Below are 18,360 nucleotides of genomic sequence, written 5' to 3'. Positions count from 1 at the left end.
TGATACTCGAGTCTCACTGGATATTTGAGTATTTATTTCACTTTATATAAGTTATTATAATTTATTTATAGGCATATCAATGTATTGATTGAATCGAAACTCGAGAGTTACTATAATTTATTATTGCATTGTTCATTATTCTTAGTACATTGATGTACTATTTGCATTAATATACTTTTATTTGTCATACCAATTTTTGAATGCCCAAATTACCCTTAAATTTACTTTTTTTCTTCAAAACAAATCTGGTCAGAATAGTAATTTCATAATTTTATAATTTTTTCTCTCACCTACTACTCTATATTTCTCTTTTTGCAAACTTCTCCATGTTTGTTTTGCTACAAACTTTTATATTCTTAATAAACTTACAGTTAGAATATATTTTTTCTCTATCATTTCATCTCACATTTCTGCTTTCTCACATACTTTATTTTTTATCACAATTCTTTTTCTCCCCATCTCATATACAATTCTTTTTTATATGTTTCACGAGGAGATATTTTCTCTATTTTCTATTATCCACATATGTAATTTAGCTATATAAATAGGTCGAGATTATATCATCTATACTATTACAAAAAAAAAATCTTATTGTCGTACCAATTTTTGAATATCGAATTTATCATTTAATTCATTTCTTCTCTTAAAATAAAATTGGGTTAGAATAGTAATTTACCCCTTAATTCATTTTTTTTCTTTCAACCCACTACACCATATTCTATCACCCATTCTCCATATTTTTTTTCTGCACAAACTTTTATATATTTAATATACTATAATTATAATTATTTTTTCTCTCACACCTTACCGCCATTTTTTTCCCCACAAACTTCTTTCTTTTTTATCAACTCACTGCATTTGTATCATTTCACTTGATGCTATATCTGTATTAAAATTGTCCAAAATACATAACTGAAACACAATGATTAATGTATATTAATATTTTGCGTAAATTATATTACACCCCTTGAGGTTATAATTTACACAAACACCCTCTATCTTTTGCAAAATTATAACTACAGCCAATGAGAAGTGTTAGTATAATATTTGTTAAGGGGTATTTGTATATGTTTTACATTTGAATAGGGAATATTGTTATAATTACAACTATAACCTCTTGGGGGTGGTGCCGCAATTTTATAAAAAGAAATAAATAGAAATTAATAATCAATAACTAGTTGATAATAAATTCAGATGAATTTTTGATCAAGAAATTGATTTTGCCGTGTCCACCACCAGCACTATTTCTTCCCTCTCCCGCATTATCATTCTGAGGAACCCTAATGTTCTGAAGATGGAATAATCATGGAGGAGGAACTCGAGAGCTTATCGGTGGGCGCCAAATTGCAGTACCCCAAAATTGAACTGGAGGACTATGAACCCAAGATTTGCTCGCCAAGGGTAAAGTTTGAAAGAATCAATTTTTGTTTGTTTCCTTCTTGACAGTTATGCTTGGTTTGATTTTTCTTTATTTATTGTTTTTGTTCAATTGGGTCTCTTCGTTGTTTGGGGTTTTCGAATAATAGAAAGAAATACGTCGTAAGAATTCCTATTTATAGTATTTAAGATCATTTGGTTATCTTTTTGGGCATTTGGGTACAGTGATTTAGGTTGCTGTTGTTTATGGATATAAGCTTTAATTGGGTATAAGAAATATTATTTGATAGGTACGATCGATGAAAATATTAACCTTGCTTCTTCAAATTCAGTTAGTCTATGCTGTGATTTACTGTAAAGTATGATGTTATGCTGCCTGTCTTGGTCTAGAGACTAAGCTTTCAAGTGTATTCAGTGTGCTGCAAGGGTGATAGGAAGAAAAAATGGATAGATGAGTGCTAGAAAATTTGAAAGTGCTAAAATGGATAAGAGTGGGGTCCATACATTGAGGGATCAGTGAATAACTGCTATGCTGTTTGAAGATCTGGAAATGCTTGTTAGAGTCATGATCTTGGCATTGGAGAATTCTTTTTGAGATTTGTTGCTTATGCCAACAAGAGATTGTAGCTCGGTTCCTCTATTAGAACCTTCCAGTTCCATTTGTTGGGCTTTGGTTATCGATGGCTAAAAGTTTCATAAGAGCAAGAAGAACTCGAAGCAATATGAAGCTAAAAAAATTGTAGCTGTAACTGGAATTGTAGTACTATGCATTGTGCTTCATCAACATCTAGAACTAAGTCTCGTTTCGGAGTGAAGTGATTGACTAAAATAGTTGTTCAGTTATTTCCATCACGGTGTTGGTGCATCATAATCTGATTCATCATTAACTTCTTATGCTCATAGAGTTGTATAACCCCATATGCGGGGAACAATTTCATGCACAATAAGAAATAAGTATAAAGGTTGATAATGCAATTGGTGTTTCCATTTTCTGTTCTACTATAATGGTTAATGCTGATAGTTTGAAATCATTTTAGATTATTCTCCATATTCAGGTTTGTGAAAGTTTTAATAAAGATGTCGGAGACTGTAACCAGGGATCATCAGATAATGATAAGCGTAACTATTTGGAGCATCTGCTCAAGGCAGATGATAAAATGGAGCTAACTGGGGTGGATAATGAGCAGAAAAAAGATTTAGCTGCTTTAAATCAAAAGCTCAATAAATATTTTTGTTACGACACTTCACTTTCTGAAGAAACAGGTGTTTGGATCCCTGTCTCTGTTCCACCATTGCCCGAAAATGAGCAATTAGAATGGGATAGGGGTTTCTATTTAAATGGAGGCTACTTGCCTGATGGCGACTTGGGTTGGAATGAGTGTATTGGAGAAGATAAAGAGATGACCATGTGGGATGTGGTCCTTGACATGTTGCTGACAGCCAGAGGAAAAGTTAGCGCTCTTGCTTCTGGTGATATTCATGGATGCAGCATATCTTGGATTTCAAGCCACCTTCTAGAGCAAGCTTGGAAAGAAATGGCTCAAACCCTTACCGATGCTAACTTTGGCAAAATGAAGGAAATCCTAGAATCAGAGCCGCCAAAATGGTTGCCTGATAGTGCTGCTTCTGCTTGCATGCTGTGCAATGTTCGTTTTCATCCTATCATGTGTTCGAGACACCACTGCAGATTTTGTGGGGGGATTTTCTGCAATGGTTGCTCCAGGGGACGGAGCTTGTTGCCTTCAAAGTTCCGAACAGGGAATCCTCAGCGAGTCTGTGATGTATGTTGTGTACGACTTGAGCCTGTGCAGACGTGCTTGATGAGCCAAGTTAGTCGTGCAGCACAGTCACCTACCCATGATCTGACGGATCTAAGTACATTGAGATCTTGGCTTAATTTTCCATGGGGCCAATCTATGGAATACGAAATATACAAGGCAACAAACACCATTCAAGGTTACAGTAAGGTATTCTTTGTCTTACATACTGCTACGACATGCAATTGCGTCACCTAATTTTGCTACCCCATATTAGTAACTAATATATTTAACTATTAAGCCATGCAATTTGTACGGGTAGATTTCAACACTTGTTTAATAGTGCGGGAATTGAATAATGGTGTTGAATTCCCATACATGACATAATGAGATAAGTATAATGAGTACATGTGGTTGATATTTTACTATTCAATTATAGTAGGTTGGGGTTGAGTTTCCTGTGGTTGAGAACTTGTTGTTTCAATATTGTAGGTTGGATGCTTGGCTCCTGAAAAGTCCATACCAAGTGCAGTCCTAAAGCAAGCTAAGGGCTTTGCTATCTTAACTGTTGCAAAGGTTGGCTTGATGGTTACTTACAGCATTGGTACAGGGTTAGTAGTTGCTCGTAGAGAAGATGGATCTTGGTCTCCACCTTCTGCAATTGCATCATTTGGCATTGGCTGGGGAGCACAGGTGAGTAAACAAGCGAATGTCCTGGTTCCTCTTTGTTCTGATCTGGCTTAGCAAGATATTATCTACAATTATAAGCCTGGCACTTTCTCATTCTCCCTTCTAGTCCAGTAAAAATTGACAGTTTTTCCACTTTGTTTTTTCCGTTTGATGTTTCTTGTGCTGGATAACTTTTGGACACATTTACAGGATACTAAAGGGTCCAGCTTCTGGTATTTTTTTATTTCTTCGGTTGAACAAATGTGTTCTAGTACAGTCATTGTATTTTCCTCTTGCAAATATGAAACTTCTGCGAGCATGTGGGAGAAATAGTTGAAACTTTAAATTCTAGAAGCTTTCCTGTTACTTGGATTTTCTGATTTTCCAATTGCAATTTTTACCCTTTGCTTTCATAAAGTTATATTGCAGAAGGCCACTCTTTATTACCAATTTACTGGCCTAGAGGCCCTAGACCAACCTCTTCTCTCCAACCACCACAAAATCCCGATATAGTAAATATTTAAGTGAGTTAGCCTCATGATTATTTTGGTTTAACAGGGTGGAGGGGAAGTGACAGATTTTATTATTGTGTTGAGAACAAATTCTGCCATCAAGACCTTCGGTGGGAATGCCCACTTGTCAGTTGGAGCAGGTTTAAGTGCAGCTGTTGGGATTGTTGGAAGGGCAGCTGAAGCTGATATACGTGCTGGTGATGGTGGTTATGCTGCTTGCTATACATACAGTTGTAGTAAAGGTACGTACTTTTATATCTTGTGAATTGTGAAATTTCACAAAGGTGTAGACAGTCGATCTTTGATGTACTTACCAAAGTAGTTAAATCCAGAATGCCCTTGCTTGCTTTCTGTACTTAAACTTCAATTTCCAAGTTCTCTTGACGCCCCGTCCCATCATCTGCTGAAAAATGAGAAAACTGAGATGTTGATTGACAATGTTTATGTTGCATAGGTGGAAATGTCTCTCGATCTTATTTGTTAGCTTTCTGTGGTTAAGCAACTTTTGCCTTTTTCTGTCACCTACCCAGAAATGAAAAAACAGTACTATTTTATCATTTCTGGTGCCCGATTATTTTCACATGTTGCCTTGAAACTGCAGTTATCTAGTAACCATGTAGTTCAACAGCACCATACAATTCTTCAAATGAATGAACTGCCCATGTATGACGAAACTAATTGCTATGAGGGATTCTAGATGACATAACGAATGGCTTTGCAGGTGCATTTGCTGGTTGCTCTATTCAAGGAAATATAGTCAAGACCCGAGCACAAGAAAATTCTCGGTTTTATGGTAATCCATCCATCTCTGCTGCAGATATTCTTCTTGGTTCAATGCCACGGCCTCCTGCAGCTTCTGCATTGTATCAGGCGTTATCAGAATTATACAAGAAGCAGTGAAGTTGGTTGTCCGGGTAAAAGTTCTCCTTTACACCCCCAAAAAATCACATCTGTCAATCTAATTATTCATCTGTATATTCCATGCAATCTTTTCCATGTAAGTCCTGCTTCAATTCTTTATTCCCATTTGATTGACGCACATGATTGTACAGCAAAACACAAGCACATAAAGAACAAAAGCAAATGAAACTTCAGTATGAGTTTCCACATAAGGCAGAATGAAATGAAAATCTATGTATACTTTGATTCTTAGGATATGGTAAATGATGCCCCAGGCCATAATCCTCTCAGATAGGCAGTTTCTCCCACCACAGTACATGACCGTGCCTTAATGGGTTTTACCTACCAATGTGTATGCAATTTTTGGCTGCTACTTATTGATACTCCTCTGTTAACCTATTAAAGTCTAGGGTGTTTGTTTATTTTTGTTCTTTTTTCTTTTTTGACAGAGTTTATGAGTTCATACATTTTGGGGATAATTATACTTTCCTCCCCTGAGGTTTAGTGTAATTACACATAGACCCCCTATGATTTGGAAGATTACATCTAGCACCTCCTGATATTTGCTTCCGTCTAACAAATAAGTCCCTCTGTTGGTCAAAATTCGTCGAATTTGTTGAAACAAAAAAGTTGAAAAAAATTCAATATTTACTTTCGATTGCTTTACTACTGATTTACTGTAAGTCAAATAGATATTTTTATGCCCAAAATTTGAGTCAATCTGAAATTTGAGTATTTATTGGAATTTGAAGATTACAATCCTTCTTATCTTATATCAATTACATTAGAACAACACATCTACTATTCAACGGAAACAACATCTCATGTAAAGGCGAGGTTTGAACTCATGCCTGTAAGGTCATGGGGCCTCAGTTTCACCAATTGAGTTAGACTTTATTGACTTACTTTTCGTATTTCTACTCAACATGATCGAAGCCAAACAACACTGGCTTAATTGTGGGACGAACGGTTACTTTTAACATTTGTATGTAATTATCATAAATTTGTAACAATTGATTGTATTTTTTTTATTAATATATCTTCAGATTTATTATTATTTATAATTGGTAAATTATTTAATTAATAATTATAAATAATAATAATAATAAATGTAACTTAAAAAATTGAAGTCTCGAAGAAAAAAAAAATTTGGCCAGTCGTGGACAACCCCACCTTTTTATTACATCTTTTACTTAAGTTATGTTTTCATTATTATTATGTTTTGATAATATCAAAACAAATAAATCAACTCAATTGCCTTTTGTATCATTCTCAAGTACGGTTTTTAAAATCATTTTTGGCCTACCCAAAATTTCCGGTTCAAAAATGTGCATAATAATTGTGATATCTAATCGAATTATCAATAATATTTTAGTTTAGTGATTAACATTAAGATTGGGGCCACATAACAAGTTTAAGATCTTGAGCTTGAGTCCCACCAGATTTATGGGTACTTATCTCACTTATGTGGGTTACTGTAATTTATCTATTGTAGTTAGTTATATTTATGTATTGGTACGATTGAGACATTGCTCAGTGTATTTTCTTGATGTGAGTTAATATAATTTATCAATCATTGTTAATAAAAAAAAGAAGGGATAATTTGTACTCCGTTCTACTGATATTTGATGTAATTATCCGTAAATTCTCCGTAGTTTGCAAAACTACATCTAATACTTTCATTGTTTGTTTTCGTTTAATAAATAAATCTATTTGTCACTTAAAATTCATCGAATTTGTTGATAATAATTAAAATAAATAAATAAAAATAGATATTTATCCTAAATTGATTTTTTATTGTAGATCAAATAAAATTCTTATAGCGAGGGGGGTGCATTTCTTGAAGTTGAGGAATTCGATTTGCTTAGAAGTTAGATGAATTGAGTTAATTACTTCATTGATGAGAATATTTGTTTATTCGAACGTGAAAGAGGTGTACGTCAATATTAAGATATTAAATATTAAATAATTTTTTATTTTAATTATTTAAATTTTTAAATAAAATAGTCTTTTAATACAATATAAAATCAAATTAAATAAGAGGTTTAGAGTTTCGATTATTACTATCACTCGTTTACGAAATAAATGTTTTATTTTATGTAAGATGGATGTATTAAAATATTAAATATTAAATGATTTTTCTTTCTAAAAAGTTCAATTTTTTTATGAAGTGATCGTCTAAAAGTAAGAAGGTGTACAATTGAACTTATAAGCTCTGTTAAAAAAACTTGATAATTTTTATAATAAAGAGCGTATGAGATCCTAAAATTAAGTGTTTAGTATCTTATAAGCTCTATTAACATGTGAGCTCAATCCATCTTTTTTCTGTAGGGTAAATTATAATTGACACTTTTAAAATTTGTCATAATTATAAATACTCTCTTATTATTTGAATAAATATAAATACTCTTCTAGAATTAATGGACATCTGCCAATACCCCTCGTGACAACCTATTGTAAAGAGATATTTGTTAGACGTTCGTTAATCCTAAGGTGAAATTTATAATTTTTTAAATAATAAAAAAATATTTATAATTATAATAAAAATCAAGAAAGCCCGTCGTAATTTATCTTTTTTTTAATAAGACCTTTTAGGTCTTTTAATTTCAATATCTTAAGAGACCAAACACATCCTATGCATAAATACTCGTTAATTTTGAATTATAACAGTTTGTTTGTTTGTTTTTATATTATTATTATAATATAAAAAGCTTATATGCTGAACAACATAATATTTTATTTATTCAAATATTTTAAAATTTTACTTATAAATTAAAATTTAATATTTTAAACTCTTAAAACAATTTATAAAATGTACAAATGAACAAACTATTTTAAATAAATTTAGCCAAACAAACCTTTAAGTCGCGTTCGGCTGAGTCATCAAGCCTTATGCAATAGTTATTTCTCTCAATCAATCATGATCACATGATGTCTACTAAAATCAATATAAATACTTGTGGCCAAGATTTTTTTAGTTTCTAGAAAATTTGATGTAATATTCTAGACTTTTCTGTTCAGAAAAATACAAGCAATTCCCTTATAATATTGTAAATGAATATTTTTTTTTATGAAAAAAATAATAATTTATTTATTTATTTTTTTAAAAAATACAGCAATTTAGACATGGAGATAAATTGCTTCATTTTAAAAAAAACTGAAAGATAAATTGCTATTTTTTTTTATAATGAGTAATTTATTTATTTATAATATCACGTTGAGGTTAATTGCATTAAACCCTTTTGAATTGATTACTATTTTATTTTTTTAATGAATCAATTACATTTATATCATAAATTCCATCCATCATTAATTAATATAAGCTTAATCCCCTGGGTCCCACCTAGTATTCCCCAAACGGCCCTCTGACCTTTCCGTACTGGCAGCTTCCACATCCTCACCCCCCTTCTCACTTGGGAAAAGCACTGAATTTGCAGAGAAATACCTCTCAATTCTACACACTTCAGCTCTAAAACCCCTACCCACCCTACCCCCCCCCCCCCCCCACTCTTTCCATGTCAAAATTGCTTCTACTTCCCCAATCAACATTTCTACTACTTCTCTCCACCACCGCCCATGGCTCCGCCTCCTCCTCCGTCTCCGTCTGCCTCCTCCACCGCCACTAACTCTCCCGCTTCCACTTCTTCCTCCTCCTCGTCTCTCCCGCCGATTCCCCTCTCCTCCATCGCCGGCGCTGCTGCTGCTTCCTCTTCCAACATGCTGAATTATCTCTGGATTCCCCTCCTCATCGCTCTTTCCAAGGAGTTGAGCTCCTCCGCCAACGCTCAGTCTACTGCGTCACAGCTTCTCTTGCCGAGTGTGACGGATGCTTACGCTACGGTTCCGCGGTGCCCCTCCGGGGACCCCAATCTCAACTTTCGGCCGGTTATCGGGATCCTTAGCCACCCGGGGGATGGCGCCTCTGGTCGTCTCAATAACGATACTAATGCTTCGTATATCGCTGCTTCTTATGTGAAGTTTGTTGAGTCTGCTGGAGCTAGGGTTATTCCGCTTATCTACAATGAACCGCCGCAGATTCTTAACGAAGTAATCCACCACTCCTTTCTGGATCCTGCAACTTTGCTAATTTCTTTCTGTCTATGCCTCTGCTCATTTGAGTTATATATTGCAACTTGCGCTTCTTGATCGTGTTGACCGTACGGTGTATAAAGATAATAAGGACTAAGCTTGTGGACTATTCTCTTTCTTAGGATTGAGGACAGTTTGAAAGGGGATTATACTCATCTGCGTCTCGTCCTTAGATTTTACTTCTAAAGTTAAGGCGTATATGTTCATGGCCTGGATATATTAAGTTTGCTTTTGTGGTAGAGCTCATCTGATAGTTGCTGGCTTTCTGCTTAACTTCATATATTTAAACTGCCCTTCTACCTTTTATCTGTTGGTGCTTCTCAGCATTGTCTTATCACCACATCTTCAGTTGAAATGTGTTGATTCTGCGGGAATGAGGATAGCCTTTGTCCTCAAAGTTGTTCCTGTTCCATGTGTAAAAGGTGATCCCATTTGGTATTAATGAAGTTTTGCTACACGCCATCTTTTAAATTGTTTCAATAATGATGCATTAATAAATTACTGCTGCTAACTAAGTTATTATCTTTTAAAGTAGTCTTGAACTCATGTCCCCACAAATTGCCATGTTAATTTCTTAAAATTTGTCTTGCAGAAACTCAATTTGGTTAATGGAGTGATCTTCACAGGAGGGTGGGCGAAAAGTGGTCTCTACTTTGAGGTTGTTGAGTCTATTTTTAAGGTACATGACCATCTGAAGATTGATATAGACGTATATCATCCCTCCTGGACGCCATGTAAATGAAAATGAAACAATTAAAAACCTATCTTTTTGGCGTCTTACCTTATCATGATATTTGTGATTTCCAGTTGATGCTGAAGTTGTTAAGAAGGCCAGCTTTATACAGTTTGATTCTTCAAAGTTAAAAACTTAAAAGGATTTTAGAGTATGTTTCTTATCAATATTGCACTGGAAGTATGATTGAACTGGTGGTTCTGCTGTATATGTGCATTCTTTTATCAGTATAGAGAATCATTTTGTTGCAAATAATCTGAAAGTTGAAAATGAAAGACATTTTTTGGTTATGTTCTCGGTCAGTGGCCCCGTAATTTTATTGACTCGCATATTGCATACTGTATAAAAAGCCATCTTGTTTGTTTATGTTTTTATTTTTAGTGTTCAGTTTCACAAAACTGTAATTAAAGTTAAAACATATTTGTTTATGTGTATTCTCATGTGAAATGTTTTTCTATCATTCACATCTCAATCATTAATTTTTTATATACATACTTATATATAATATGTTCAGTCATTAATCTTATAAACTGATAATATACTTTTTTCATAATACTTTGACATGACATAACTAACTTTTGATTTGATACCACTAACAATAAAAAAGGTATGATTTGACACCACTAACAATAAAAAGCACAATCTCATTAACTAATACAAACATTCTCATTTTCATATGAAAACCTATATAAAATTAAAAATACACATTTTCCACTGAAAAATGAAAAATGAAAATGAAAACATAGGCAAACAAGTTACATTTCGCTGGTGGATGGTATAACCATATACATTTTAAAGCAATGTCATATCATGTAGAGTTCAACATTGGATATGTGTTTTGTGTAGAACATCCTGAGGAAGAATGATGCTGGAGACCATTTCCCTTTGCTTGCCATATGCTTGGGTTTTGAACTGTTAACAATGATCGTCAGTGAGGTAAGCTGTCCAGAAACGTGCATAGATATAGTAACTTTTCTTGAGAGCATGCTTTCCCCCCACCCCAAGTAAGTCCTGTTCCTACCAAACGAGAAGAGGGAAAACTGATGGAGAAAGACAAAGTACTGGAAAATTTTCACTTTTCAAACTGAGTTGCAAAATTTAATTCCTGATCTCTTTTTGTCTTTTTTGACATGCATTGAGATCTGTGCTTATCTTATACAATAAAATCTTTGGATTAGGTGGAAGAACCAGATGGTTTTAATGTAAATTAAGTAATTGAACAGGGTCTATTCTCTCTCTGTCTCCTGCTTTATGAGACTTATTAAAGGATTATTATGAATTGGCCACTACTGTGGATTAAATTTCTTCTTTGGATGTTTGAAGAACATTCCATTTTTGGCTTACAATTATAGCCTTCCTGTCATGAAGTTCATTTCTTATAGACTGCGGTCGCCTTGAGCTTCTAGTAGACTATGCTGTAGTTTCTAGTTATCATTCTAGTTCTTTCAACCGTAGGTTGCTTTCTTAGGTTCCACGTATAACGTATTGATCTATCTAATATATCTATTCTCTATGCTGGTATCAGGACAACAACATCCTGGAGCAATTTAGTGCAGCAGATCAAGCTTCGACATTGCAATTCGTGGAAAACATAGATATTAATGGAACTGTATTTCAAAGGTAATAAGCAGTAAGTTTGACAATTAAGTTTACAATTTGTTGGGATGAAGTAATTTCAACTGTAGTGTGACAATGATTTCTTAGTTCATTTGGATAATGCTTTTGAGATGTTAAACTTCCATGAAGAGTGGATGCTCATATAGACTCTGACATGTCAATTACTTCATTTTAGTCTCTTTGGTGCGCAGTAGTTGCCAAGAAGTTGGTAAAATTCTTATCAAACGATCTTGAATCTTAATATTGTTGTTAATGCCCTAATATTGATCATTTTCATCAAAAGGTAACAGTGTTTGGGTTCTTAACGTACTGACACCAAATTAGAACTTCAATCTTTAGGGGTATCATGGTGAGATTGGTTGTCTGACTAAAGTTGACGTTTTAGTGAACTGTAGTCCAAAAGATACTAGTGGTTTTGATTGATAACAGAAGCCTCTTGCAGTCTGTTTCACCTTTTCAGTCTATAGTTCACAAATAAAGTTTGATATCAACATTTCTATAGGAGTTTCCGGCGACCTGCTTCTTACAAGTTCTCATTTTGCAGTTTTGCTGTGCCTTTCCTTAATGCTTAAATTATGGCAAGGTCACTGTCCTTCCCATTCCAAGTCCTTCCCATTCCAAGAGTCAATATCAGATATTATACTCTATTTCTGTGTGGACTGCTTCTGCTTCATTCTGATCCAATAACATGACAAGATCAACGAAGACTGACAACTGTAATTCCATTACCTCCTATTGAACAGTTTGTCTCATGTGAATCAAATTTGTTCAGTAGTTGTAAGAGGATAGGATGTGCTATGAAATTCTATGCTTGTTTACCCTTTAATTCTTCCTCTCAATATTGTTTTTATGAGAATCGTTAAACCACATAAGCATGCATCTGATTCAGTTTTACATTTACTTGATCATTGTCGATTATATGTTCCAAGATACCAGTACCCCATTCCCACATGCTCTGTCTTGGAAGGTGGACATTTGTTTAACATGCTGCGAACCCTACCACCTCCAGACATTCTTTTGTCTTATGACTTCTGTTTTGGTGTGTGTACCAAATATGTATTAATTTCCTTTCCAGGTTCCCTCCGATTTTGCTAAAGAAGCTGAATACAGAATGCCTTGTGATGCAGAATCATCGGGTAAGTGCTTTTGCCTGTGTTGTTATGTGTGATAATTTTGTAAGTGTGCACCTATCTTCCTGGATGTAAATTACATGGCTATGCATGGGGAGTAAGGTGCCGAATGATCTGAACAGCAACTTCTAGACCTTGCATTGTAATGCCCATCAACCTGGCAGCCTTCAGATTGTTGGCTTAAATATTGGTTTGTGAACATATGAACAGTTTCTGAATTTTTTAAGGTGGCAGAGCAGCTATTTTTCAATTCTTCTTTGTTGTTTTCAACTTTGGACCTTCTTTCCTTTTTCCTGCTCTTTGCTGCAAACCGAGTAGAAAACAAATACTGAGAGACTATATAGTCTTTGGTCTCTCCACAAAAAGATCATCCGTCATTAAATCCAGTTTACTACTCTTCTTAGCATCAAGCTTTTTATAGATTTCTATGTTGAAGTCCTTAACTTTTTGCTTGGAGTTTCTTACTGACTTTTTTGAGTAATAATCTAAGTTGGTCAACGTATCCCCTCTTTTCTCCAAAGGCTTGCGAGTTGCTGAGTGTTTGCTGGGACTGGTAACCAGAAAATGATACAGAAAAGAAGATATAAGTGGGCACTAATTTGGTTTTAGGCTAATTAAGTTTGTGGTTTTAGTCAGTTGATTGTTTTTTATATATGTCTTAAGATTCCTCTATAATATAAATTCTGCATATATGCAAACTGTGTTTGTATCTTTTAACTAAGGATCATACAACATTTGGTGTTGTCAGTTCATGACAAACCAGCACTATCGGCAAAAAGATCTAGTCGGCTAATCATTATGTAATATATCATTTCTTTGTATAACGATTTCATTCCTCTCTGTGACAGTATGGGATATCACCTGAAAAGTTCCAAAAGAATAAGAGTCTATGCAGTTTCTTCAAGATCTTAACAACTAGTGTAGATGAAGATGACAAGGTACCTAAGAAACCACCCCCATGGTACTTTATCTTAACTTCAGTACTTTCTTAACTTTGTTTCCAGTATATTTGTTCATGTTAGAGTCTTTCTAATTACCTCGGTGATCAATTTGTATCAGGTCTATGTTTCAACGGTTCAGGCCTGCAGATACCCCGTGACTGCTGTTCAGTGGCACCCAGAGGTATTTTCTTATTGCGTGAACATCTTTTTTCTTTTCCTCTATGGAGAAGGTCCAAATCTGTTTGCTTTAGGTTATTTAATAGGCTAGACAGTATACCATGTTGCAAGCTGACTCCAAAATCTTCCCTTTCAAATAATTCACTGAACTTACTGTATTACATCCTTGCATTTTGATGGAGAATATAAATTATTATTTGTACATACTTTCTCTCTTTGAAACAATTCCTAAGATTTTTCAAACATGGATCTTTTAAGTCTATTCTCTGGGCTGCAGGGAAGAGGGGGTTCAGTAGGATGAAACTGTTACTAGTTTTGGTTTAAAAGTATCAATTACCATTCGTAGAACTGCTGGTGTATATCTAAACAGTAAGAAATAGTGTCTTGAAGGAACATGAAGAGGTTTTGTTGACCTGAGTCTCACAATTGGTCTCCTATACAAGGAAGGAGGTGTTTATGAAGCAGCAGCAGCAGTTCCTTAGTTGGAAGAGTGTAATACGTCATTCTTTATGTATATATCAAAATACTAGTGAAATGATTTGTGATTCTGGTTTGCGAACTGAGTGTAAGGACATCTGGACATTTGCTGCGAAATTTCAATAAGTGACGGCATATGATGAGCCACAGGTTTTTTGGGTAACGGGGAAATAGTTGGAAAAAGTTGTACAATGAAGCAATTCATGATAGCAAGAAAGCACTCTCTGTGGTACGGATTGCTAGATTTTCTTTCTGCACAATCATCTAGAGGCACTGAGATTGAGCTAATCTAGTTGTTCATTTCATTATGGAGGTTAGAACGGTGAAAAAATTGGTCTAACTGTAATAGCTTCGATCATGTTTGAAGCGTCCATAGTTGTAAAAAATTCAGACAAAGGATTGCAGGGCCCTTTCTCCAGGGCATCTCAAGTTTCTAGGCAGCTCATAAAAGATTATGAGCTGGGTTTAAGATCAAGAACTGGTAGCCCCAATGAGAGTCCAGTCCAAGAATCAGAATGAATCTGCGGTGGCTAGCCTCTTTCTATCTTGATTTAGATACCTATAAATTTGGTGGGTGAAGGATCATCTATGAGGACTCCGAAGCTCATGGTTGACTGAATCTTGGGAGTAGGTATATTTTGCAGAGTTCTAGAAGGAGGCAGAAATAAATTTTACATGCAAGGTGGCAATTTCTTAAGTGGATCATAAAATCGTGACAATGATGATAATATTTACACAGTATACATATTTCTAACACTGTCAATGATTCAAAGCTTACTTGTTCAGTCTTGTTTTTCAATCCTAACAATTTAGGATGGTTTGCATCTAAAATTTTAGATGTTGGAAATAATATACCTGCATACTGTTAATTTTTTATAAGAACATTAGAAGCCTTCTCCTATGCTATATAATACCCATACTGGTCAGTCTAGACTTGCATAGATGGTCTCGACTGCATTGGGCTAATTCCATGTGTAACCCGATACTGGCCATTGTTTAGACATGCATAAGTGGTTTTATTGCCTTGTTTATATGTCAATTTTTGGTGCGAGGATGCATGTCGTTGCTTGGAGAATGCTTTTGTCACTAGAATCTAGATAACACATTTTCCTCATGGCTCTGAATAGACCAATCAAACAAACATATACTGTTAAAGCAGTTACATTTCTGGTTGGGAATGTGAAATTTTGACATGTCTGCTCCAGAAAAATGCTTTCGAGTGGGGCTTATCAAGGATTCCACACTCAGAAGATGCAATTCAAGTCACTCAACATGTTGCCAACTTTTTTATAAGGTAATATTTTAGTCAATTTTGGTGCACCGGATGTTTGGCATTCTGTGAAATAAGCGAGTTTGTCAAAGTTCTAGCTGCTTATAGTATTTTTCAACGTTAGGTTGTTGACCATAAGGATGCTTTGAAGTTCCGTGGTCAGACATTGAGGCTCTAAAACTACTTAATCTTGAGTTCACTTCTTAATTCCCACAAGATTACATGTTCATAGACAACTCAACATTGATCTGTTCTATTGTGTTATGTATTAAAACCAATACTAGTTTTAAAATAAGGACATAGTTGTACTCTTGCCCCTATCCTCAAAAGAGAGAATTTATTAATTTCAAAGAAGCCATTCCCTTGATCAAGAATACTCATTCATTTCAATTAGTTAATCCTACTGAAAACTTGTCCTGTGCTTGTATGTATGTGCGGGTTTGTTAGCATCTACAGATTATCTGTGTATTGATCGATGCAATCTGTCAACATGTTAACTACTTTCTTCTATCCTTTCAAATCTTATCCCCAGGGAGGCTCGGATGTCTATCAACAGGCCACCTGCCAAGAAAGTGCTCGATAACCTCATATATAATTACAGTCCCACTTATTGTGGAAAGGCCGGGTAAACTCTTTTCTCCCTCTTTCTGCTTGCGGTCTTTTCTCCATTTTCAGTCGAGGTTTTACCAGACCACATGCTTAAGTAACTTATAACCACATGATTGGCATATTTGCAGGAGGGGATTTGATGAGGTTTACATTTTCAGCTAGGCGTATCGTCCGCATGTACATATTGATGTATCCTTGCCGTTGGCTGTAAAATCAAGATGCTTACAATAGTTTGATTTTGGTGCTAAAAAATGAGCATTGAAGATATTTGCATGTGGCCCTTAAACTTGGAACCAAGAAAACGGTTTACATTTATCATCTCAGTATAAACTTCATTCTCAGCAGAATAAAGAAAATCGAAATTGGAAAGGGTGTGTATTCAAGGACAAGGACAGTATAGAATAGCACAACAGATTGTGCGCTATTAACTGTTTCTATGCAAACGAGTCTTTAATTAATTGTTAACTTGCTTCTATTTGAAAGAAATTAAATCTGGTGGGTTTTTTTTTTACTATAACTGTAAATGAATTATAATAATTTATTTTGATATACTGAACCATAGTTCAATTCAATGAATATATCAATATGACTAACAATGATAAATGAATTATAATAAATCATAAAGTGAGGTGGAATTTAAATTCATAATTTCGACCTTAAGATATATTGAATGAATCTGGTTTCTACCACTTAATATAAGCACTTGCCACTTTTCTTTCTTTGTATTGGCTGGATCACTGAATGTTATGTGTAATCTTCAAAATTTAATTAGACTGAACAGAGTAATATTTGAAACAAGACATTTGTTGATTGTTTCTTAGCTAACAAATTTGTCAGCAGACAGACTGCTTGACAGTTGATATGAGGCTTTTCATTTATGTGATTTGGAATAATTATTAGGCTAAATTACAATAATACTCCTGAGTTTTAGTATAATTGTAAAAATCTTTTTATCTGGAAAATTATCAATATCTTCCTAATTTTGATTGTTGTTTAACAATTAGTTTAATTCGTTAGTTTCGATCCATTTTACATAGTAAATCAACTAAATTGTCCTTATGGTTTAAAAATGTAACTTAATTTATCTTTTTTTTTTTGTGGACTAAGTGGATTTTTTCTTTATAATTTTAAAAATTTCTTGTCTATCCCATCCAATTATTCTTACAAATTTTTTATTTTTTTGTAAAAAACACAAAAATTAAAGTAGGAGCAAAATTAATAATTTTATACTTCTATGATCCATCTAAGAATTACATAATTTTATTAAATTTGAGGGGATATTTATAATTATTTAAACAAATAAGAAATATTCAAATTTTAGTGAAGGTGATTGTAATTTAAGCGAATTATTATACATAAATGCCTATACTCATTCCAAATTCTGAATTCCCAAATCTCGAGAGACGCACAGTAATTACCAAGACAAAAAAACTCAATCCTGAATTCCATCAAAAGGCGACTTAGTCCATAATTTTTTTAAAAAATAAATATAATTATAATTCATAAATCTATAAAAATATTTTAGTCACTTTATAATAAAAATAGATGAAAACTTAACAAAGATTAATGAATTAGGCTGATTGTCAGACGGTCGTTAAAATAAGAAGAGTACTGATAATTTTAGTAACGATAATTAAGTTTACACCCTCTCACCTATTGCTCTTTTACACAAACCACCCTATCTTTTTAAAAATTATAGGAACCACCCCTGACAGTCTTTAAAATCTCAAAATTCCTCTATTAACTTTGTCAAACTTTAATTTAATTTTTCTATAACAAAAAAGCCCTTAGGAGTGTTTTTCAATCACCAAAAGATAGAAAGGATGTCAAAATAATATTTATGGAGATGAATAATATGATCCCGTATATAATTTTATTATTTGTACTAATTTTAATTTTAATTATTTTATTAACTTATTTTAATTGAATCTGATATAAATTTACACATCTAAAAATTAAAATATTAAACTATTTAATTAATATATTAATAAAACTTAATTACTGACTTATAAATTTAAATTAAAAAATTATTACACTTGTATGGATTATTTTTAAATTTTTAAAAATTGAAATATTTATTTTTATTTTTATTTATAACTAAA

At 33.7% G+C, this 18,360-nt stretch overlaps 2 protein-coding genes across 4 annotated transcripts; both read left to right on the top strand.

Moving 5' to 3' along the window:
• The first annotated feature begins 1,194 nt into the window (after window positions 1–1,194).
• LOC105176925 (uncharacterized) lies at window positions 1,195–5,467 on the top strand. Of its 2 annotated transcripts, none has more exons than XM_011099897.3 (5): window positions 1,195–1,401; window positions 2,415–3,344; window positions 3,627–3,827; window positions 4,362–4,557; window positions 5,037–5,467. In XM_011099897.3, exons 1-5 carry the CDS (start codon window positions 1,306–1,308, stop codon window positions 5,213–5,215), a joined length of 1,602 nt encoding a protein of 533 aa, XP_011098199.1. In that variant the 5' UTR covers window positions 1,195–1,305; the 3' UTR covers window positions 5,216–5,467. The 2 variants fall into 2 exon arrangements, with proteins under 2 accessions (XP_011098199.1, XP_011098201.1); XM_011099899.3 differs by having other exon boundaries at window positions 1,196–1,401; window positions 2,433–3,344.
• Window positions 5,468–8,691: 3,224 nt separating this feature from the next.
• LOC105176926 (gamma-glutamyl hydrolase 2) lies at window positions 8,692–16,749 on the top strand. 2 transcript variants are annotated; one of them, XM_011099901.3, is made up of 10 exons: window positions 8,697–9,262; window positions 9,897–9,983; window positions 10,884–10,973; window positions 11,563–11,657; window positions 12,730–12,790; window positions 13,633–13,722; window positions 13,844–13,906; window positions 15,585–15,673; window positions 16,182–16,274; window positions 16,387–16,749. In XM_011099901.3, the coding sequence occupies exons 1-10, from the start codon at window positions 8,792–8,794 to the stop codon at window positions 16,418–16,420; spliced, it is 1,173 nt and encodes a 390-aa protein (XP_011098203.1). In that variant the 5' UTR covers window positions 8,697–8,791; the 3' UTR covers window positions 16,421–16,749. The 2 variants fall into 2 exon arrangements, with proteins under 2 accessions (XP_020554522.1, XP_011098203.1); XM_020698863.2 differs by lacking the exons at window positions 15,585–15,673; window positions 16,182–16,274; window positions 16,387–16,749 and having other exon boundaries at window positions 8,692–9,262; window positions 13,633–13,745.
• Window positions 16,750–18,360: the final 1,611 nt, after the last annotated feature.

Source organism: Sesamum indicum, linkage group LG13 (genome assembly GCF_026168435.1).
Source record: "Sesamum indicum cultivar Baizhima isolate 11 linkage group LG13, ASM2616843v1, whole genome shotgun sequence".
NCBI lineage: Eukaryota > Viridiplantae > Streptophyta > Magnoliopsida > Lamiales > Pedaliaceae > Sesamum > Sesamum indicum.
The sequence above is the reverse complement of the archived record's forward strand: the minus strand, read 5'-3'. Positions and strand labels throughout refer to the sequence as shown.

Excerpts from the sequence above, each read along its gene's own strand:
- LOC105176926 (XM_011099901.3), top strand. The coding sequence starts at position 8,792 with ATGGCTCCGCCTCCTCCTCCGTCTCCGTCTGCCTCCTCCACCGCCACT. Across the intron at positions 9,984-10,883 it reads TTGTTGAGTCTATTTTTAAG|AACATCCTGAGGAAGAATGA; the intron begins GTACATGACCAT and ends TGTTTTGTGTAG. Across the intron at positions 15,674-16,181 it reads GTTGCCAACTTTTTTATAAG|GGAGGCTCGGATGTCTATCA; the intron begins GTAATATTTTAG and ends TCTTATCCCCAG.
- LOC105176925 (XM_011099897.3), top strand. The coding sequence starts at position 1,306 with ATGGAGGAGGAACTCGAGAGCTTATCGGTGGGCGCCAAATTGCAGTAC. Across the intron at positions 1,402-2,414 it reads CCAAGATTTGCTCGCCAAGG|ATTATTCTCCATATTCAGGT; the intron begins GTAAAGTTTGAA and ends AAATCATTTTAG. Across the intron at positions 4,558-5,036 it reads TACATACAGTTGTAGTAAAG|GTGCATTTGCTGGTTGCTCT; the intron begins GTACGTACTTTT and ends ATGGCTTTGCAG.